This window comes from Triticum urartu, chromosome 2, assembly GCF_003073215.2.
Source record: "Triticum urartu cultivar G1812 chromosome 2, Tu2.1, whole genome shotgun sequence".
In the NCBI taxonomy this organism is placed as follows: Eukaryota; Viridiplantae; Streptophyta; class Magnoliopsida; order Poales; family Poaceae; genus Triticum; species Triticum urartu.
In genome coordinates, this window is record NC_053023.1 from 614,297,436 (window position 1) to 614,320,431 (window position 22,996).

At 44.8% G+C, this 22,996-nt stretch overlaps 2 protein-coding genes across 3 annotated transcripts; one reads left to right on the forward strand and one right to left on the reverse strand.

Annotated features, from left to right (window-relative positions):
• The first annotated feature begins 497 nt into the window (after positions 1 to 497).
• Positions 498 to 3,111, forward strand: LOC125539188 (vacuolar-processing enzyme beta-isozyme 1-like). Its single transcript, XM_048702558.1, has 8 exons — positions 498 to 789; positions 921 to 1,085; positions 1,196 to 1,352; positions 1,445 to 1,530; positions 1,661 to 1,860; positions 1,990 to 2,248; positions 2,361 to 2,567; positions 2,676 to 3,111. The coding sequence occupies exons 1-8, from the start codon at positions 556 to 558 to the stop codon at positions 2,856 to 2,858; spliced, it is 1,491 nt and encodes a 496-aa protein (XP_048558515.1). The 5' UTR covers positions 498 to 555; the 3' UTR covers positions 2,859 to 3,111.
• Positions 3,112 to 3,449: 338 nt separating this feature from the next.
• On the reverse strand, positions 3,450 to 5,792 carry LOC125539189 (bifunctional adenosine 5'-phosphosulfate phosphorylase/adenylylsulfatase HINT4). 2 transcript variants are annotated; one of them, XM_048702560.1, is made up of 6 exons: positions 5,475 to 5,792; positions 5,335 to 5,381; positions 4,190 to 4,266; positions 4,017 to 4,083; positions 3,832 to 3,909; positions 3,450 to 3,720 (listed from the first exon to the last, which is right to left on the reverse strand). In XM_048702560.1, the coding sequence occupies exons 1-6, from the start codon at positions 5,601 to 5,603 to the stop codon at positions 3,618 to 3,620; spliced, it is 501 nt and encodes a 166-aa protein (XP_048558517.1). In that variant the 5' UTR covers positions 5,604 to 5,792; the 3' UTR covers positions 3,450 to 3,617. The 2 variants fall into 2 exon arrangements, with proteins under 2 accessions (XP_048558517.1, XP_048558516.1); XM_048702559.1 differs by having other exon boundaries at positions 4,190 to 4,389.
• Positions 5,793 to 22,996: the final 17,204 nt, after the last annotated feature.

The window sequence follows — 22,996 nt, forward strand, 5'->3', positions numbered from 1 at the left end:
TCCTAAAAAAAAGTCGGTTCCCATCGTGCGCTTGCGTGAGTTTTTTGCTTCCCGGCTTTCGCCACCGGAACAGGCACACTGTCCGGTAGCCGTTTTTTGCAGGAAGCTGGGAGGAGGCAGCACCGTGGGAAGGTCACCGGCGAGGCGTCCGTACCTCTCCTTTCCCCTTCCGTGCGATGGATGGAGCTGGGAGGCTGCGCAAACCACGGAGCTGTGTCGCCGGCTAATTCATGGCGCTAACCGCCACCGCCGGCGCCGAGTGCGACCGTCGTGCTTGGCCACGGCCTAAATCACGGCACTGTAGCAAGTTTAGGCGGGCATTTCGAAGCCAAAAATGGGAAACTGTGCACGCCAGTACGCCACGCAAACCCCACTACGGATACGGAGGCGCTGCGCCTGCGCGCCTGCCCGAGCGAGAACTGCCAGGCGACGATCACACTTCACTCCCTCCCTGCACGCAGCCGCCGCGGCTATAAAATGCGGCGCCATCCCCCACAGGAACGATCACACTTCACTCGCTGCCTTCTCTTCCTCTCTAGGCTCTAGCACACGCACATGATGAACTCGAGGGTGGCGATGGCCGCGTGGTGGGTTTGTGGACTCCTCCCGCTTCTGCTGCTGGCGGTGGCCGCGGATGGGGACTCGGAGCCGCTGATCCGGCTGCCGACGGAGAACGGGCATGCCCCTGCCCCTGCGCCTGGCCCTGCCGCGTCAGCGCCAGAGGAAAGGGTGACGAAGTGGGCCGTGCTCGTTGCGGGCTCCTCCGGCTACGAGAACTACCGGCACCAGGTGAGACGAGGGTCCTCACTAAGACACTAATGCAGCTCGTATATCATTCATTCACTATATGAAAATTCTGATAGCGTGTGCTTGTTCAACGATTATTTGTGGTGCTGTTGATGCACGACGACGACGTACAGGCCGATGTATGTCACGCGTACCAGATCCTGAAGAAGGGAGGACTCAAGGATGAGAACATAGTGGTTTTTATGTACGACGATATCGCCAACAGCCCTGAAAACCCAAGGCGTGGGGTCGTCATCAACCATCCTAAAGGCAAAGATGTTTACCATGGTGTTCCCAAGGTATTATTAATATTACCTTTAATTCAAACAAGAGTGTTGCTTTGATGTAAAGAATGCATAGCGTTGTATACCTAGTTTCCTACAATGACTGATGATCATCTTTATTACAGGATTACACCGGTGAGCACGTCACTGCTAAAAACTTGTATGCGGTTCTCTTGGGGAACAAAACTGCGGTCACCGGAGGGAGTAGGAAGGTGATAAACAGCAAACCGAATGATCACATCTTCATCTACTACACGGATCATGGGGGTGCTGGTTCACTTGGTACATGCATATATACTCCCACATAAACCTTGTACTTCAGCTGATTTGTTTTCTAGTACAAACTTAGCTAAACTTATCAAGTTTTTATGTAGGTATGCCCAACGTGCCGTTTGTTTATGCTGGCGACTTCATCAAAGTGTTACGGCAAAAGCATGCTTCCAAAAGCTATTCGAAAATGGTATGCATCCTTTCTTTCCCTTTTCCCCTTAATAAAGATTATTGTCTTGAGATCTCTATTGTTTTTGAATCTGAAACAGCATGTATGCTTTGAGTCTCATCTCTAATGAGAACTACCACAATTTTGGCAGATCATATATGTTGAAGCGTGTGAGAGTGGCAGCATCTTTGAGGGTTTAATGCCACAAGATCACAATATTTATGTTACAACAGCAGCAAATGCGGAAGAAAGTAGCTGGGCAGCATACTGCCCTGGGATGGAAGTACCACCTCCTTCTGAATACAAGACCTGTTTAGGTGACGCATACAGTGTGTCTTGGATGGAAGACAGGTACGTAATAAGCAGCAGCTGTAATACATGTACTACATTACTTCAAGTTTGTATCTGTTATCTAGGAGTACAATCATGAGGTTCGCTTTCTATTCTGAATCATCGGGTCGGATCCTGCTTAACTTGCAGTGAAACTCACAATCTGAAGAAGGAAAGCATCAAGCAGCAGTACGAGGTGGTTAAAGCGAGAACGGCACCCCCAAACGAGTCCAGTATTGGCTCTCATGTCATGGAGTATGGTGACAAGACATTCAAGGGTGACATGCTTTTCCTCTATCAAGGTTTCGATCCTGCAAAGTCATACTCCAGTTATTTCAGGCAGCGTTTGCCCAGCCTCAAGGGTGCAATCAATCAAAGAGATGCCGACATTCTTTTCATGTGGAAGAAGGTAAAGTTCCAGTTATTTCAGCTTAAGCTCGTATTTCTTGTCAATTTTTGTGGCCCGTGCTTTGTTTTTCCAAATTTGTCTGCTAACTAATGATGTATCTTCTCGCTTTCAGTATGAGCAGTTAAATGGTGGATCAGAGGAGAAGCAGAGGGCTCTCACGGAGATCAAAGAAACTGTGCTACACAGGAAGCATCTCGACAGCAGTATCGATTTCATCGGGAAGCTTGTCTTTGGATTCGAAAAGGGTCCTTCAGTGCTTGACGCTGCTAGAGGCTCTGGCCAGCCATTGGTCGACGATTGGGATTGTCTGAAGACGATGGTGAGTGTAACATTTCCATATTTAAAATCACATAAATATGCAACACCCTGGACTCTTTCTGCTTCCGGTTGAACTTACTCTGTAGTCTGTACTGATGCCAACTGCCAGGTGCGAATTTTCGAGTCTCAGTGCGGATCACTCACTCAGTATGGCATGAAGCACATGAGGGCGTTCGCCAACATATGCAACAATGGCGTCTCCGAGGCCGAGATGAAGGAGGCAAGCATCAGCGCTTGCGACGATTACGACATGGGGAAGTGGAGCCCGCTGGTTCGAGGGCACAGCGCCTGATCCGCTGCACTGCAGTACATGGGAGCTGTACGCCTGTACCAAATGCTCCAGAGGTTCCTAGCTAGACCTCATATATGGTGTACATACAAACATACATAATACATTGGTATACGTACAAGAAAACACCCAACAATGGCGCCCCATGTGGTGTTGGGTTAATCAGTAGTTTATGATCGTGCTCGTGCCTTTGTAAATCAAATTTTACTGCAATCAATTGAAAGGCAATGATTATTATGTAGCAAAAGTGTGTGAATGTCTTTGCATGACAGTGTCATCTATTTTTTGTGAGAATGGTTGACAGTGCCATCTGATTAGGTAATAATGAACAGGTGGGCCATTATTAGTGGGCCAAAATTGACGACCCCTCTGATTTGGTAGTGATCCTCCTACAGACAGCCCTACCAAGATCACTTCGTAAGCTATCGCTGCTAACAAGATGAGAATACAATGTTTGCGAATCTTCTTCGGACCATGCTAGTGTAGATCTGTAAGTTGTGCAGCACTGCTGCTCCCCATATTCAAGTTTCCAGTACATGACCAATGAATGAAAGGAAATCTAAAAAAGAGTGGTTGGAGTTGAACTTCCATGGATTTCAGGATGAAGATATGAAGTATAGCATTTCAGACAAAGTCTTTCGAATTTATAGCGATCCAAGAATAGTAATAGGGATACAAACCACATACAAATGATATTACAAGCAAAAAAGTAGAAGAACGTTAATAATCAGGAATAGCCAGTACCAGTCTTAAATACTTTTATTAACTGTACACTTCTGTTTCTGGTTTTATTTTTTCCAATACCTTCTCAGCATCAATAAAGCCCCCTAAGGGACCCAATGGTGTATATTTTACTTGCCTCCAACTGTTAAGATGAAGAGTATGAATAATTTGAGATGAGCGCAAAAAGAAATTTATATGGGAAAACATGCCATATTTAAATAAACAAGGGCATGATATTAATTAACTTCAGTACCTGGGTATAAATGGCAGTGCCAGGCAGTGAAGATGGAGGTGATCAATACTATTAAATGGTGGCTGATGAAAACCAAATCTACAAGTAATAACAGAAAAGTATAATTGTTAACAACATATGATACTGCTTTCAAGCTGATCTACACCATGCCAGAACAAATGTATTTCTTTTGTTTTTAGCAATACCTATGTTCCTCAGATTTGGGAGCATCTCGACTGAGTAAATCTTTTCCCACCTTCACCATGTGACTAACTGCAAAGGAGAAAAATGTTATAGTTCACCAAGCATCCATGGTCGAACAAAATGACATGTAGTAGCAAGCCAGTGTTACATGAAGCAAGAAGCTATGAGCACACACCTAACTGGTGATCTTCGTTGGTTCTTTGGAGATTTTTTACAGTTGGTATATGCTCGATGGGTATGACAAGATAGTGCCTGCAAACGTTGCACAACGAGAATACTCGAACACAGATCTTCAAGATAAAAGAAATGCTATGCACAAGCTGATCATAAATGATGGATCTTGTGGTGGTCAATAGAAGAACTGAACTCATATTGCTGCTAAGAGTAAAATCAAGGGATAAGCACTCTGGCATATCAAGGGCTTATCAAAGAGGCAGACAGCAAAAAGAGCTCAACATCGCCTGTTATCCCTTTCACTGAGTACATGTAAAACGTGTTTGACATGTTTGATACTCCCTCCGTCCCAAAATAAGTGTCTCAACTTTGTACTAACTCTAGTACAAGGTTGTACTAAGCTTGAGACACTTATTTTGGGACGGAGGGAATAGATGTTATTAACCACCACACACATATTAATTACAGCAACTAACTGATCATGAAATGTAAACTATGCCATATTTTTTATAGTTGTACAAATTTAATCAGAGAACTGCAATTGTACATGTATACCATATGTCATCTATATCACTACCTTGCATGAGATTAAAATAAACACAACGCTAACGCTACTCAAGAAGTGAATGATAACTTGCTAGGAAAGGCGGTGTTTCGGATAGGTGTCCAGACAAATATTGGTCTCAATGAACAGTAACCTGTGCATAGGCACATATCAGCACACACTAGGTTCTCAGCTGATTGACAAGAGCAGTCAAAAAATTGCTCTGGCAGTGAGTAGCAAACATTGAAAGGAAACACCGATTACGTGACATGATAAACAGCAACTGTGTGACCTGATAAACACTAACTACACGACAGTTTCTTAACACAATCAGAATATAAAGAAAACATTATTTACACACACTTAGATAGCAAACAAATCAAGCAGCTCCAACTATAAGAGTATAAGACTACAAGAGTACCAGCTTGCACTAGCAGGACAGATGAAGAACTAAATCTAAACACCAATTCTCGTGATGCTCGCCAATTGTTCGACGAAATGAACAAGAGCACTACTACCTCGATGAGGTGTGCTAATGCCACATCTAGACCAAGGACAGCGACACGGCGCTGAAAGAACAGACTACAACGGCCAGCAAGTACCTGAACGCGGACGGATTGATGTCCTGGAACGCGACGACCTTGTCATCCTGCGCACAACAGCAAAAGGTCGAACATTTAGCAAGCAAATCGACAGGTGGCGGAGTTCAGATCGGAGAAGGTGAGGGGACGGTGTACGGAACGGAGTAGAGGAGAGCGGCGGTGGAAGCGGGGGCGCGGCGGGCGATGTCGCAGAAGACGCACCAGTCCGCCATCGGCGTCCGTCCTGCCCTCTTCGCAGCGGAGCCGCGGAAGCAGAACGACTTCTTCATGGCCCCCCTTCCACCGGTTGGGGGATGGGTAGGTGGGAGGGCGACGCGGAATTGACCGATTCAGCGACGCGCCGGGACGCGGCGGCCGCGCTCGCGGTTGCTTGCCGCCGTCGTCGAAGTCGTCGGCAGCGTGATTCCACGGCGCGGCCGACGCGACTGGTGGTTCTGGGCGAGGCCCAGTGTGGCAGCTCGTCGATTGGGTTGGGCTCTTAGAGTAAAGCTGGAAGCCCAACTACTAGTAGTGCACTGTAATTTCACCTTTCTTTCTGTTTGATATAAAAAAAAGCTTTCTTTCTGTTTTTATTTTAAAGAGCAGATGCTCTCAATTAATCAAACACCAGCATTATGACGACTAATTCACCACCAGAGCCCTGGGCCAGATGGGTTTCCTACACATTTTTTCCAGCGTCGCTAGAATATTTGTGGAGCAAGGTTACTACGGCGATTCTTCGCCGGTAGCTATCAACCATACATATATTGTGCTCATTCTCAAAGTGGCTAGGCCGAAGGAGGCGTGCTAGTTTCGTTCAATTACTTTGTGCAATATTACTTACACAATCGCCTCTAAAGATCTCTCCAACAAGCTGAAGGTGGTTTTGTCCGATATCATACCTGTTGATCAGTTGGTTTTGTTCCTCGAGGATCATAACTTATAATATTGTAGCAGCTTATGAGTGTATCCATTTTCTGAAGAGAAATAAGGCCAAGTGCGATAAGTTCTGTTCCCACATATGGTCCAATGTAAGCCCGAGTTAGGGAGAGGATGACGAATCTAAACTATATATACAACCATAACAATATAGAACATGTGAACATGCTTCGAATGAGAAGAATTTATTTTCCCAAGATTGTGAACATGCTCCCTCTGTGTCTTCTGGTCTTTCCCCGAAGCTTATATGATCTCTTATATTACAGAAAAATCACCGTAAATTTTCATCGTCTTTGCACTTTAGTAGGTATTGTCTTAGGGCATATGCAAAGCAAGCCCTCAAAAGGAACACTGCGACATGTCCGGGGTGTGTCCATGGACAGGATAGGAAAAGTAGCCATCAAACACGATCCTCAAAAATGTCCATGCATGCGTGTGTTGTGTGTGTGGTGTGCGGCTGGGAGAAGAAAGTAAGGTGCCGTGCGGTTGCTTTTGGTTAGACATGCACATGTCCGGACGCCCACAGAATGTTTTCAAGTTTACAGCCAGCATACCAGAATTCAAACATACAAATTGGTTCGAGGATATTTAAGGGACCATGTTGGATGAAAAAAAATGATCCGAACACTTATGTCCAAACATATACGGACAGCCCGCTTTGGAGATTTCGCTAAGAGTCGACTTCCCCGTGTAGCTTCTGTTAATGTAAGTTAAGGGAAAACTCTTTTATACGATGAAGAAAATCCTACTGACCAGATGAAGAAGATACGCAAAAGAGAATCACTGGTGAAGGGGAATTCCTTACGGTCATGTCCGATCGTATTCGTAGGTGACAAACCGAACGCTCAGTTGACAGGCAGAGAAACTTATCCGTAGCAAGGTCCATTCTCCTGTCGCGGGAGTTTGCCACAACGAGCCACGAACCGAGCGGTCGACTCGACAGGAAGCGTCGGTTGGCGCGTGGCCCGACTGGTCCGGTCCACATTGGCTCAACTACACGGGAGAAACAGAGCCATGCGGTCGGTCGAGACTCGGTTTTTTACCGATCGGGGCCGGAACTTTCCGTGTCACGCTTGCTTTTTTGCTCCGTCGCGTCTCCGACGATCCCGTGGACAGATGGGATCGATCGCCGCGCCGCGCGCCCGGTCACGTAGTACTCCTCAAGTTTGCACGACCCACAAGTGACACATACTGTACTACTCCCTCCGTTCCATAATACTGTATAACAATATTTTTAACACTACTAGTGTAAAAAATGTTCTTATATTTTAGGACATAGAGAGTATGTGATAAGCAATTCAAATGAATAAAAAAAGTTTGCACGGCCCACCGGTCGCCATCCGACCGGCCGGTTGATGCAGCTAACGTGGAGAAAAACGGAGCCGCACGGCCGCACCGTGCATGACCTTGCGGTCCACAATTATCCAAGAACGATCCTAATCTCTCTGCAGAGACACACACGAGCATTCCTATCACGATCGAATCGATAGTGCTGCGGTGCAAAGGAGCACGTGCTGGATCCGGCAGCATGCACGCGGACGTTCCGGTAGCTCTGCTCGCCGCCGGCGAGAAGGTTTACGCACGATCTTATCCATGACCCGCCCCGCCGGACGGCCGTCATCAGGTCCCTGTCGGCGTATTAAACCACCGCTCAAGGCGCTTGGATTGGAGGCTCTCCACGTACGTACCGTATCCGACTGGCCTCCCGATCATTCGGCTGTGCGGCTAGATCGACCGATCGGCGAGCTGTTTTTCTGTTTCACGATCCAGACAGCCTCGCAGTCTGAATATCCAGATCGTCGCGCGCAACAACTCACTTGCTTCAGTTTACCGCGTCCTTTTCGGTTTTCCTGTTGGCGATTAATTGCAGGGCATTTAGTCTGCATGGGTTGTTCAAACGGGCACGTAATGCCTCGGTTTGCTTCCGGGAGAAGCGCCATATTAGGTTATGTTTGTGTGCTCGAATTAGCATCTCCGTAGTACTCCCTATAAGTAATGGTCTAAACGCTCTTATATTTTTTTATGAAGGGAATACTTACCAGCTTGCTCTCCCCGCACAGAAAACAAGAAAGAAAGAAAGAAAGAAAAAACTTACGGTTGGTCAAAGTTGGCTATGTCAACAGCGACATCACACAACAGGCCTTCAGCAAAAAGAAAGGCAACATGTACGTAGACTTTAACAGGTGGTAAAAAGTTGTAAACATTTGCTAACCATCAAGCACCTGAAGTCTGCTCGCACCTGTCAATTCCACCAAGGGCGAAAACGATGGCAACGTGATGAGCACATTAAGGAGCGCCGACTCCGGCGAGACCGAGTCAGGACCTCGCCGGAGATGAGGATGACGCAGCGAGCGGCAACAAGATGCGAAGTACCAGGAGGAGGCGAGAAAGCAGGTTTACTGATGCGGATTAGCCGGAGAAGAATGGGAGGGCGGCGTGGTGGTTGCGGATGGATACGACAACAAGCGGCCTGGCCCATGATGGATCAGATAGTGGGCGGAAGAGAGGTTGAAGCAGAGCGATGTCCAAGATCACGGCTGTTGGTTGAAGATTTAACGGTCCACAATTATTACTGACACAAAGAAAAAAAAAGAATTCAGACACCTGACTAATAGGTGCCACCTGGCTGTTGGTAGAAGCCCCCGTCTTCAAATTCGATTGTTTGTTTTATTGCTTGCTTATTAAGACTGGTTTTAAATGCAACTTCCCGCAGTTTTCTTCCCTCACCCTAGGCGGTTAGGACAAAAAATTTCCTCCAGACTTCACTGGCGAGCTTGTGCATTCGCCTCCCCTATGCCCGCCGCTCTGGCGGCTGGTGACAGAGAGGAGAATCCCGGTGCCTTCACTCTGGTTAGTAGTTCAGATTAGGGTTTTTTAGTCTTTGTAGGTGTGGCGCCTGGGCGGATGGCAGCTTCTTCTTCGAGTTTCTCTTCTGTGCTTCGATCCTCCTCGAGTATATCCATTTAAACGTACTCGATGGAGCTCCGGCGTAGATTCTTGCCACCACCTTGGGACGTAAGGTTAGGGTTTTCGTCGTGTGACGAGATTTTGGTGTCAAATACTTCAGATCTATACAAGGATTCAATGGGGACGAACACGGCTCCAGGGCGCTAGTGCTTAGGGGCACATGTAAGAAGACCTATGTCTATCATCGACAAGATCAAGCCGACTCAGGTAGGGGAGCGGCGACAGCGGCACGCCGACAGCTCGTTCTGGCGGCAATAGTAGTCGTTTAGTGATCTCAGAATCTTGATGTAATTTTTATTATATTTGAAATGCTTTGTACTTTCGATGAACTTTTATAAGAGATCTGATCATTTAAAAAATAAATGCAACCCCCACAAAAAATGTAGTTTTAAATTCAGTTTTGCTAAAGCACATCTAGATGTGCCATAAGTATTGCACATCCAAGTTCTATGCCAATGATTTTACATGAAGATTTTTGCAACCATTTTCGGACACTCTTTTTTCTTTTTCTTTCTATTTTGATTGAGTCATTTAGATGTGCAATAAGTAAAGCATATCTAGATGTGCCCTGGGCACACCCTTTCCTTTGTGCTTGCTTTTTTGCTACCCAAAGTTGTTGCTTGGTCACTTTTTTTTGGAGAACTTTTTTAGAACTCTCTTTTGTTTTGTTGGATTGGAAGAGTCACGACAAAAAACTGGTCGATCAGCGTCTCAGTATTGATAGAAATCCTAGCAGAAATTTCTCCTACAGTTCCCAGTCAAAAAAAAAATCCTAGCAGAAAGTCTCGTACTTATTAAATGCGAACAGCTATCAAACGATCCTCTCAAGAAAAAAAAACATCTATCAAACAGTACGCCAGTTGTTGCCAGAAAATGATAGTGAATTATTTTTGTAACTTGTCAGACATAGCTTGCTTCCTTCTATATCTCATCGTGTACACCACGTGGGAATACAAAACAGTTTTGCTAAAGCACATCTAGATGTGCCATAAGTATTGCACATCTAAGTCATATGTCATTGATCTTACATTGAGATTCGTGTGAATATTTTTTTTTTCCTTTTTTCTTTATGCTTGATTCACTCACTTAGATGTGCAATAACTAGAGCACATCTAGATGTGCCCTAGACACACCCAATACAAAATTACATTACATGATGAACAGCTGAACTATTCCTAGTCTTAGATAACTCAATCAATGAACTAACACATCCAACAAGGCAACAATGAGTGTTGAATATACGAACAAATTACTACGTGATTTAATCAGAATAAACAGTAAATAAATCATGATGACAATAACAGATATTAAACTAATCATACGACTAGCATAGTAGATGAATAGATCGAATCTAAGGCACAAACTAGAATAGGAATTCTAGCACGATCTCAAACAGACATGACATAATTACGTATGGCGCAGCGGGAGCAGAACCGCCGGCGTTGATGTTGTCGCCCATGCCGTCGATGAAGAGCTTCCTGAGGTTGGGGAAGAAGTCGTCATTCGGGAAGTAGTTGCTGCCAGCATTCGCACGAGTGTGCTCCCCAAAAACCTGATTGCGGGGTTTCGGAGGCCTGCTGTCCCTTATCACGGTGCATGCCGGAAGGAGGGATGAAGTAGACTTGTGTGGCGGTTAGGGTGGACGTCTGCCTGTTTATATAGTTCGGGTCGGGTAGGTCGTGGGAGTAAACCCACGTCCAAGTCGGTAACAGCCCAACGATCCAAAAGAATCGAACACCGCTGAGTAATTAATGCGTTCGTTAATTATTAATTAACGAACCATTAATTTTTCTCAAGCAGCAAAAATATAGACAATATGCATAGCTTTGTCCTCGGCCCGGCTCATTCCTGAAACCCGACGCAACGCATCGTGACGAGGCGTGGCCTGGCAAGAGGAGGAGGAGCACACTTATATGTCTCCTCTTCTCATACTCATACAAGTGTTAGAAGAGCTCACCTTATAAGATGGTGGTACTCCTACTCAAATAACAATGTGGGATTAAACATTAGTCGCACTCACACCACACAGAGCCATGCATGAATGGGCCATGAGAATTTTCAAATTTTAGTTGGACTTTGAGCCAAAAGTCTACTAGAAAATTCCAACAATGAGTATCAAGGAGATACCCCGCAAAAAAAGAGAGTATCGACGAAATGTGTCTATAAAGTGTAGAACACCGGTTGCCACACGATGCAATAAACCACATATAGCATGCTCCATAGCTGCACCACTCGCATGGAGGAAAGCCCTAGCAGCTGGCGAGTTTAGACTTTAGTTACATTCACCGTTGGCACAGTTTGGCACCTTAAGAGGAACCATGGATTAATGTTTTGGAGAATCCTTTCTATGTTAGATTTTTATGTCTTTGTCAACGAACTCATGATGACAACATCGTATAGTATGAGTCACATGACCGTATTATTATCCTAAGTGCAGTTGCCATGACTGATGTAGTCACCCATCGACACGGGGAGCTTGTGATATTGGTCCCTGTGATCGTCGGCTCTTAATCCAATGAATTGTTGCATGGGGATTTAACATGTCGCAATTGAAAGTGCACGTAGTCCCCATGTGTTGTTTTGGTAATTGATGACAATCCTAATGGACAAATGTTTGCATTGAGTTATACATTTGATGGAAAGTCCCATTAGCAATGCATGAAGAATATTGGATGAATTGAAGGATGTAATCCATCAATACAAACATATGCATTGTGACTTGATAATGAATGACAATTCCTATGAAGAAGCAAAGGCATCAAGAGACATGAAAGTTTGTTCCATGGGTAATGCAATAAGAAGATTGAATGATTTCGAAATGAATGCCCTCTACATTCATCGAGATTGAGATCAATGACTGAATCACGATAGATCAAGTTCTCGAGGGAATGATTAAAGAGAAGAATTCCCATATGGCTTGAAAATTAGAAGCATGATGCTCTCATATGTTGAGTCATGTATGATTATGTCTTGAAGCAAGTAATTCAAGTGAAGAATTCATTGTACCTCTTAAGAGTTCAATATGACCTTCAAGACATCAAGATTAATCATGGAGCAAAGATAAATGTGACCTAGATGAAGATCGAAGATTGAATTCAAATATGGTCAACACACAAGCACAAATAATGTACTACATGGGTTTTTGTGGTATGGTACGGAATGGTCAATTACATTATGTGTACTAACCCATACTATGTGTTTTTCTATATCTATGTGAGTTAGGTGACTCTCATGGGCTTGCATCAAGATGAAGATTCCAATTATCCATGAGAGGATGACATCAAGTAATGGCGATCATGCTTAACAAGGGAAATTTCAAGATAAGCATCCTGAAGTATTACATGCTTGAAGCTTGTGGATGATCACATGATGGACATATGAAGATGGGATACAATTAAGTTCTCCCCGCATGGCTTATGGGGGAGCTATTTGAAGTCTTCATCAAATGATATGATCAAGCTTATGCTTCCATTTTCAGCCAAGAATAAATGTCAACATTAAGCTCAAGTGGAATGCTCTAGTCAAAGGGATTAGTTTATTTGGTTGTAGTTGCATTGATCAACGACCATCACAAAAGGTATATACCCAAGAATGAATTCCTAGGAGCTATCTAGTGTAGCCCTTTTATGTTTCTTGAGTTATAGGGATCTCGTACTATTAAGAGTGTATCAAAGGGGTTCGTGATAGATTTTCTCAAGTCAACATCTTCTATACACAATTCCACTCCTACCATACATTCCAAAGTAAAATCCCAAGCCAAAAAGGGTTCCACAAATTCTATGCTCAAACCTTTGCATTGACTCCATCATCCATTTTGTTTGATATTAGTTAGTCATCTATGTGAGGACCTGGAGCTTTTCAATAGCTAGAAAACAAGCCCAAGATCATCAAAATTGGAGTTCGTATGAAAAAGTTATGCATGTTTTACTTTCGGTATGCTGGCTGTTTTTTGTGGGGACGGAAGTTCCGGGGGCTGGAAGTTCCAGGCTAAACCGAAAGTTTCCATACATCTGGCCGAAGGGAGCCCGAAAGTTCCGGGCCTTCCGGAGGTTCTGGGGGCCAGAAGTTCCAGGCATTCCCAGAAGTTGCGGGCTGTATTTTTCTGAGCAGAACAGGCAGATTTGGTGGGGCACTATATAAGGAACCCTTCTTCCCCAACGAGGTAGTGCTTTTGGATATGAGATTTCCCCATTCTTTTGATCTCTATCCTCCTCCCCAAGCCTCAAAACTCCAATCCATTTTGGGGAAAACTATTCCATGGATCTAGGGTTCATTTGTTGACCTCCTCCATTTTTCCTCTCCTCTCCCATCCCTCCATAGCATTAGTTGCTTTTGGTGGGATTTGAGAGAGAGGGATTTGAGACTTCTTGTGCTAAACCCCAAAGATATTTGTCAGAGTTCTGAAGGAAATATGCCCTAGAGGCAATAATAAAGTTTTTATTTTATATTTCCTTATATCAAGAAATGTTTATTATTCATGCTAGAATTGTATCGGCCGGAAACCTTGATACATGTGTGAATACATAGGCAAAACACTGTGTCCCTAGTGAGCCTCTACTTGACTAGCTCATTGGTCAAATATGGTTAAGGATTCCTAACCATGGACATGAGTTGTCATTTGATAATGGGATCACATCATTAGGAGAATGATGTGATGGACATGACCCATCCGTTAGCTTAGCATATTGATCGTTCAGTTTTATTGCTATTGCTTTCTTCATGTCAAATACATATTCCTTCGACTATGAGATTATGCAACTCCCGGATATCGGAGAAATACCTTGTGTGCTATCAAACATCACAATGTAACTGGGTGATTATAAAGATGCTCTACAGGTATCTCTGAAGGTGTTTGTTGGGTTGGCATAGATCGAGATTGGGATTTGTCACTCCGAATATCGGAGAGGTATCTCTGGGCCTTCTCGGTAATGCACATCAATATAAGCCTTGCAAGCAATGTGACTAAATGAGTTAGTTACGGGATGATGTATTATGGAACGAGTAAAGAGACTTGCCGGTAACGAGATTGAACTAGGTATGAAGATACCGACGATCGAATCTCGGGTAAGTAACATACCGATGACAAAGGGAATAACGTATGTTGTCATTAGGTACGACCGATAAAGATCTTCGTAGTATATGTGGGAACCAATATGTGTTGGGGAACGTAGTAGAAATTCAAAATTTTCTACGCATCACCAAGATCAATCTATGGAGTAATCTAGCAACGAGGGGAAGGAGAGTGCATTTACATACCCTTGTAGATCGCTAAGCGGAAGCGTTCAAGTGAACGGGTTGATGGAGTCGTACTCGTCGTGATCCAAATCACCGATGATCCTAGTGCCGAACGGACAGCACCTCCGTGTTCAACACACGTACAGCCCGGTGACGTCTCCTACGCCTTGATCCAGCAAGGGGAGAAGGAGAGGTTGGGGAAGACTCCATCCAGCAGCAGCACGACGGCGTGGTGGTGGTGGAGGAGCGCGGGACTCCGGCAGGGCTTCACCAAGCACTACGAGAGACGAGGAGGGAGGGGGGTAGGGCTGCGCCAACAGGGAGAGCAAATCGTGTGTTGGGCAGCCCCCATACCTCAAGTATATATAGGGGGAGGGGAGGGGCTGCGCCCCCACCTAGGGTTCCCTCCCTAGGGGTGGCGGCAGCCCCTAGATCCCATCTGGGAGGCGGCCACAAGGGGGAGAGGGGGAGGCGCACCTAGGGTGGGCCTTAGGGCCCATCTGCCCTAGGGTTTGCCCCCTTCCCCTCTTGGAGGCGCCTTGGGCCTTGGTGGGAGGCGCCCCATCCCACCTAGGGGCTGGTCGCTTCCCACTATTGGCCCATGTAGGCCTCCGGGGCTGGTGGCCCCACCTGGTGGATCCCCGGACCCCTCCGGTGGTCCCGGTACACTACCGGTGATGCCCGGAACACTTCCGGTGGCCAAAAACATACTTCCTATATATCAATCTTTACCTCCGGACCATTCCGGAACTCCTCGTGACATCCGGGATCTCATCCGGGACTCCGAACAACATTCGGTAACCGCGTACATACTTTCCCTATAACCCTAGCATCATCGAACCTTAAGTGTGTAGACCCTACGGGTTCGGAACCATGCAGACATGACCGAGATAACTCTCCGGTCAATAACTAACAGCGGGATCTGGATACCCATGTTGGCTCCCACATGTTCCACGATGATCTCATCGGATGAACCACGATGTCAAGGACTTAATCAATCCCGTATACAATTCCCTTTCTCTAGCGGTACGATACTTGCCCGAGATTCGATCGTCGGTATCCCGATACCTTGTTCAATCTCGTTACTGGCAAGTCTCTTTACTCGTTCCGTAACACATCATCCCGTGATCAACTCCTTGGTCACATTGTGCACATTATGATGATGTCCTACCGAGTGGGCCCAGAGATACCTCTCCGTTTACACGGAGTGACAAATCCCAGTCTCGATTCTTGCCAACCCAACAGACACTTTCGAAGATACCTGTAGTGTACCTTTATAGCCACCCAGTTACGTTGTGACATTTGGCACACCCAAAGCACTCCTACGGTATCCGGGAGTTGCACAATCTCATGGTCTAAGGAAATGATACTTGACATTAGAAAAGCTTTAGCATACGAACTACATGATCTTGTGCTAGGCTTAGGATTGGGTCTTGTCCATCACATCATTCTCCTAATGATGTGATCCCGTTATCAACGACATCCAATGTCCATGGTCAGGAAACCGTAACCATCTATTGATCAACGAGCTAGTCAACTAGAGGCTTACTAGGGACATGGTGTTGTCTATGTATCCACACATGTATTTGAGTTTCCTATCAATACAATTCTAGCATGGATAATAAACGATTATCATGAACAAGGAAATATAATAATAACCAATTTATTATTGCCTCTAGGGCATATTTCCAACAGTCTCCCACTTGCACTAGAGTCAATAATCCAGTTCACATCGATATGTGATTAACACTCAAGGTCACATCCCCATGTGACTAACACCCAAAGAGTTCTGGGTTTGATCATGTTATGCTTGTGAGAGAGGTTTCAGTCAACGGGTCTGCAACATTCAGATCCTTATGTACTTCGCAAATTTCTATGTCATCTTGTAGATGCAACTACTACGCTACATTTGGAGCCATTTCAAATAACTGTTCTACTTGGAGATATTCTAAATTGTTGCTCCATTATACGTATCCGGTATCTCTACTCAGAGCTATCCAGATAGGTGTTAAGCTTGCATCGACGTAACTCTTTACGTCGAACTCTTTATCACCTCCATAACCGAGAAACATATCCTTATTCCTCTAAGGATAATTTAGACCGCTATCTGGTGATCTACTCCTAGATTACCTTTGTACCCTCTTGCCAGATATGTGGCAAGGCACACATCAGGTGCGGTACTCAGCATGGCATACCGTATAGAGCCTATGACAAAAGCATAGGGGACGACCTTCGTCCTTCCTCTTTCTTCTACCGTGGTCGAGCTTTAAGTCTTAACTTCATACCTTACAACTCAGGCAAGAACTCCTTCTTTGACTGATCCATCTTGAACACCTTCAAGATCATGTCAAGGTATGTGCTCATTTGAAAGTACCATTAAGCATTTTGATCTATCCTTATAGATCTTGATGCTCAATGTTCAAGTAGCTTAATCCAGGCTTTCCATTGAAAAACACTTTCCAAATAACCCTATATGCTTTCCAGAAATTCTACGTCATTTCTGATCAACAATATGTCAACAACATATATTCATCAGAAATTCTATAGTGCTCCCACTCACTTCTTTGGAAATACAAGTTTCTCATAAACTTTGTATACACCCAAAATCTTTGATCATCTCATCAAAGCATACATTCCAACTCCGAGATGCTTACTCCGGTCCTTAGAAGGATTGCTGGAGCTTTGCATACTTATTAGCATCTTTCAGGATTGACAAAACCTTCCGGTTGTATCACATACAACCTTTCCTCAAGAAAATCGTTGAGGAAACAATGTTTTGACATCCTATCTGCAAGATTTCATAAATAATGCAGTAATCGCTAATATAATTCCAACAGACTCTTAGTATCGCTACGAGTGAGAAAGTCTCATCGTAGTCAACTCCTTGAACTTGTCGAAAAACATCTTAACGACAAGTCGAGCTTTCTTAATGGTGATACTTACCATCATTGTCCGTCTTCCTTTTAAAATCCATATGTACCTAACAGCCTTACGACCATCAAGTAGTTCTTCCAAAGTCTACATTTTGTTTTCATATATGGATCCTCTCTCGGATTATATGGCCTCGAGCCATTTTGGAATCCGGGCCCACTATCGCTTCTCCATAGCTCGTAGGTTCATTGTTGTCTAGCAACATGACTTCCAAGACAGGATTACGTACCACTCTGAAGTAGTACGCATCCTTGTCATCCCACGAGGTTTGGGAGTGACTTGATCCGAAGTCTCATGATCAATATCATAAGCTTCCACTTCAATTGGTGTAGGTGCCACAGGAACAACTCTTTGTGCCCTGCTATACACTAGTTGAAGTGACGGTTCAATAACCTCATCAAGTCTCCACCATCCTCCCACTCAATTCTTTCGAGAGAAACTTTTCCTCGAGAAAGGACCCGATTCTAGAAACAATCCCTTATTGCTTTCGAATCTGAGACAGGAGGTATACCCAACTGTTTTGGGTGTCCTATGAAGATGTATTTATCCGCTTTGGGTTCGAGCTTATCGGCCTGAAACTTTTTCACATAAGCGTCGCAGCCCCAAACTTTTAAGAAATGACAGCTTAGGTTTCTCTAAACCATAGTTCATACGGTGTCATCTCATCGGAATTACGTGGTGCCCTATTTAAAGTGAATGTGGTTGTCTCTAATGCCTAACCCATAAACTATCGTGGTAATTCGATAAGAGACATCATGGTATGCATCATATCCAATAGGGTGCAGTTATGATGTTCGGACACACCATCACACTATGGTGTTCCAGGCTGTATTAGTTGTGAAACAATTTCCACAATGTCTTAATTCTGTGCCAAACTCGTAATTCAGATATTCATCTCTATGATCATATCATAGATATTTTATCCTCTTGTCACGACGATCTTTCAACTTCACCCTGAAATTACTTGAACCTTTCAATAATTCAGACTCGTGATTCATCAAGTAAATGTACTCAACATCTACTCAAATCATCTGTGAAGTAAGAACATAACGATATCCACTACACGCCTCAGCACTCATTGGACTGCACACATCAAAATGTATTACTTCCAACAAGTTGCTTTCTAGTTCCATTTTACTGAAAACGAGGCTTTCAGTCATCTTGCCAATGTGGTATGATTTGCATGTCTCAAGTGATTCAAAATCAAGTGAGTCCAAACGGTCCATTTGCGTTGAGTTTCTTCATGCATATACACCAATAGACATGGTTCGCATGTATCAAACTTTTCAAAACGAGTGAGCCCAAAGATCCATCAACATGGAGCTTGTTCACGCGTCTTATACCGATATGACTTACGTGGCAGTGCCACAAGTAGGTGGTACTATCATTACTATCTTATATCTTTTGGCATGAACATGTGTATCACTACGATCGAGATTCAAAAAACATTCATTTTAGGTGCAAGACCATTGAAGGTATTATTCAAATAAACAGAGTAACCATTATTCTCCTTAAATGAATAAACGTATTGCGATAGACATAATCCAATCATGTCTATGCTCAACGCAAACACCAATCTCGATGGTAGAGGGAGCGTGCGATGCTTGATGACATCAAGCTTGGGAAAAACTTCCAACACATATCGCCAGCTTACCTTCCGTTTACTCCGCAGCCTTTTATTTCGAGTTTACTAACACTTAGCAACCGAACCGGTATCTAATACCATGGTGCTACTAGGAGTACTAGTAAAGTACACATTAACACAATGTATATCCAATATACTTTTATCGACCTTGCCAGCCTTCTCATCTACCAAGTATCTAGGGTAATTCTGCTCCAGTGGTTGTTCCCCTTATTACAGAAGCACTTAGTCTCGGGTTTGGGTTCAACCTTGGGTTTCTTCACTAGAGCAGCAACTGATTTGCTGTTTCATGAAGTATCCCTTTTTGCCCTTGCCCTTCTTGAAACTAGTGGTTTCACCAACCATCAACAATTGATGCTCCTTCTTGATTTCTACTTTTGTGGTGTCAAACATCGCGAATATCTCAAGGATCATCATATATGTCCCTGATATATTATAGTTCATCACGAAGCTCTAGCAGCTTGGTGGCAATGACTTTGGAAAAACATCACTATCTCATCTGGAAGATTAACTCCCACTCGATTCAAGTGATTGTGGTACTCAGACAATCTGAGCACAAGCTCAATGATTGAGCTTTTCTCCCTTAGTTTGTAGGCTAAGAAACTCGTCGGAGGTCTTATACCTCTTGACGTGGGCACGAGCCTGAAATCCCAATTTCAGCCCTCGAAACATCTCATATGTTTCGCGACGTTTCAAAACGTCTTCGGTACCTCAACTCTAAACCGTTTAACTGAACTATCACGTAGTTATCAAAATGTGTATGTCAGATGTTCGCAACATCCACAGACGACATTCGAGGCTCAGCACACTGAGCGGTGCATTAAGGACATAAGCCTTCTATGAAGCAATGAGGACAATCCTCAGTTTACGGACCTAGTCCGCATAATTTCTACTATCATCTTTCAACTAAATTTTCTCTAGGAACATATCTAAACAGTAGAACTGAAGCGCGAGGATAATTAAGTTCATCTTATGAACTCCCACTCAGATAGACATCCCTCTAGTCATCTAAGTGATTACATGATCCGAGTCAACTAGGCCGTGTCCGATCATCACGTGAGACGGACTAGTCATCATCGGTGAACATCTTCATGTTGATCGTATCTTCTATACGACTCATGTTCGACCTTTCGGTCTTCCGTGTTCCGAGGCCATGTCTGTACATGCTAGGCTCGTCAAGTCAACCTAAGTGTTTCGCATGTGTCCCGAGGCCATGTCTGTACATGCTAGGCTCGTCAACACCCGTTGTATTCGAACGTTAGAATCTATCACACCCGATCATCACGTGGTGCTTCGAAACAACGAACCTTCGCAACGGTGCACAGTTAGGGGGAACACTTTCTTGAAATTTTTAATGAGGGATCATCTTATTTACTACCGTCGTTCTAAGCAAATAAGATGCAAAAACATGATAAACACCACATGCAATCAAAAAGTGACATGATATGGCCAACATCATTTTGCTCCTTTTGATCTCCATCTTCGGGGCTCCATGATCATCGTTGTCACCGGCATGACACCATGATCTCCATCATCGTGTCTTCATGAAGTTGTCTCGCCAACTATTACTTCTACTACTACAGCTAACGGTTAGCAATAAAGTAAAGTAATTACATGACGTTTATATTGACACGCAGGTCATAAATAAATTAAGACAACTCCTATGGCTCCTGCCGGTTGTCATACTCATCGACATGCAAGTCGTGATTCCTATTACAAGAACATGATCATCTCATACATCACATATATCATTCATCACATCCTTTGGCCATATCACATCACAAAACACTTGCTGCAAAAACAAGTTAGACATCCTCTAATTGTTGTTGCAAGTTTTTACGTGGCTGCTATAGGTTTCTAGCAAGAACATTTCTTACCTATGCCAAAACCACAACATGAATTGCAAATTTCTATTTACCCTTCATAAGGACCCTGTTCATCGAATCCGATCCGACTAAAGTGGGAGAGACAGACACCCGCCAGCCACCTTATGCAACTAGTGCATGTCAGTCGGTGGAACCGGTCTCACCTAAGCGTACGTGTAAGGTTGGTCTGGGCCGCTTCATCCCACGATGCCGCCGAATCAAGATAAGACTAGTAACGGCAAGATAATTGACAATATCGACGCCCACAACTACTTTGTGTTCTACTCGTGCATAGTAACTACGCATAGACCTAGCTCATGATGCCACTGTTGGGGAACGTAGCAGAAATTCAAAAATTTCTACGCATCACCAAGATCAATCTGTGGAGTAATCTAGCAACGAGGGGAAGGAGAGTGCATCTACATACCCTTGTAGATCGCTAAGCGGAAGCGTTCAAGTGAACGGGTTGATGGAGTTGTACTCGTCGTGATCCAAATCACCGATGATCCTAGTGCCGAACGAACGACACCTCCGTGTTCAACACACGTACAGCCCGGTGACGTCTCCTACGCCTTGATCCAGCAAGGGGAGAAGCAGAGGTTGGGGAAGACTCCATCCAGCAGCAGCACGACGGCGTGGTGGTGGTGGAGGAGCGCGGGACTCCAGCAGGGCTTCGCCAAGCACTACGAGAGACGAGGAGGGAGAGGGGTAGGGTTGCGCCAACAGGGAGAGCAAATCGTGTGTTGGGCAGCCCCCATACCTCAAGTATATATAGGAGGAGGGGAGGGGCTGCGCCCCCACCTAGGGTTCCCTCCCTAGGGGTGGCGGCAGCCCCTAGATCCCATCTGGGAGGCGGCCACAAGGGGGAGAGGGGGAGGCACACCTAGGGTGGGCCTTAGGGCCCATCTGCCCTAGGGTTTGCCCCCTTCCCCTCTTGGAGGCGCCTTGGGCCTTGGTGGGAGGCGCCCCAGCCCACCTAGGGGCTGGTCCCTTCCCACTATTGGCCCATGTAGGCCTCCGGGGCTGGTGGCCCCACCTGGTGGACCCCCGGACCCCTCCGGTGGTCCCGGTACACTACCGGTGATGCCCGGAACACTTCCGGTGGCCAAAACCATACTTCCTATATATCAATATTTACCTCCGGACCATTCAGGAACTCCTCGTGACATCCAGGATCTCATCCGGGACTCCGAACAACATTCGGTAACCGCGTACATACTTTCCCTATAACCCTAGCGTCATCGAACCTTAAGTGTGTAGACCCTCTGGGTTCGGAACCATGCAGACATGACCGAGATAACTCTCCGGTCAATAACCAATAGCGGGATGTGGATACCCATGTTGGCTCCCACATGTTCCACGATGATCTCATCGGATGAACCACGATGTCAAGGACTTAATCAATCCCGTATACAATTCCCTTTGTCTAGCGGTACGATACTTGCCCGAGATTCGATCGTCGGTATCCCAATACCTTGTTCAATCTCGTTACTGGCAAGTCTCTTTACTCGTTCCGTAACACATCATCCCGTGATCAACTCCTTGGTCACATTGTGCACATTATGATGATGTCCTACCGAGTGGGCCCAGAGATACCTCTCCGTTTACACGGAGTGACAAATCCCAGTCTCGATTCGTGCCAACCCAACAGACACTTTCGGAGATACCTGTAGTGTACCTTTATAGCCACCCAGTTACATTGTGATGTTTGGCACACCCAAAGCACTCCTACGGTATCCGGGAGTTGCACAATCTCATGGTCTAAGGAAATGATACTTGACATTAGAAAAGCTTTAGCATACGAACTACACGATCTTTATGCTAGGCTTAGGATTGGGTCTTGTCCATCACATCATTCTCCTAATGATGTGATCCCGTTATCAACGACATCCAATGTCCATGGTCAGGAAACCGTAACCATCTATTGATCAACGAGCTAGTCAACTAGAGGCTTACTAGGGACATGGTGTTGTCTATGTATCCACACATGTATCTGAGTTTCCTATCAATACAATTCTAGCATGGATAATAAACGATTATCATGAACAAGGAAATATAATAATAACCAATTTATTATTGCCTCTAGGGCATATTTCCAACAATA

Coding starts and splice junctions, on each gene's coding strand:
- LOC125539188 (XM_048702558.1), top strand. CDS start 556: ATGATGAACTCGAGGGTGGCGATGGCCGCGTGGTGGGTTTGTGGACTC. Junction 1,353..1,444: donor TGGGGGTGCTGGTTCACTTG/GTACATGCATAT, acceptor GTTTTTATGTAG/GTATGCCCAACGTGCCGTTT. Junction 2,249..2,360: donor TTCTTTTCATGTGGAAGAAG/GTAAAGTTCCAG, acceptor TCTCGCTTTCAG/TATGAGCAGTTAAATGGTGG.
- LOC125539189 (XM_048702559.1), bottom strand. CDS start 5,603: ATGAAGAAGTCGTTCTGCTTCCGCGGCTCCGCTGCGAAGAGGGCAGGA. Junction 3,910..4,016: donor CCCAAATCTGAGGAACATAG/GTATTGCTAAAA, acceptor TATTACTTGTAG/ATTTGGTTTTCATCAGCCAC. Junction 3,721..3,831: donor GCACTGCCATTTATACCCAG/GTACTGAAGTTA, acceptor TCATCTTAACAG/TTGGAGGCAAGTAAAATATA.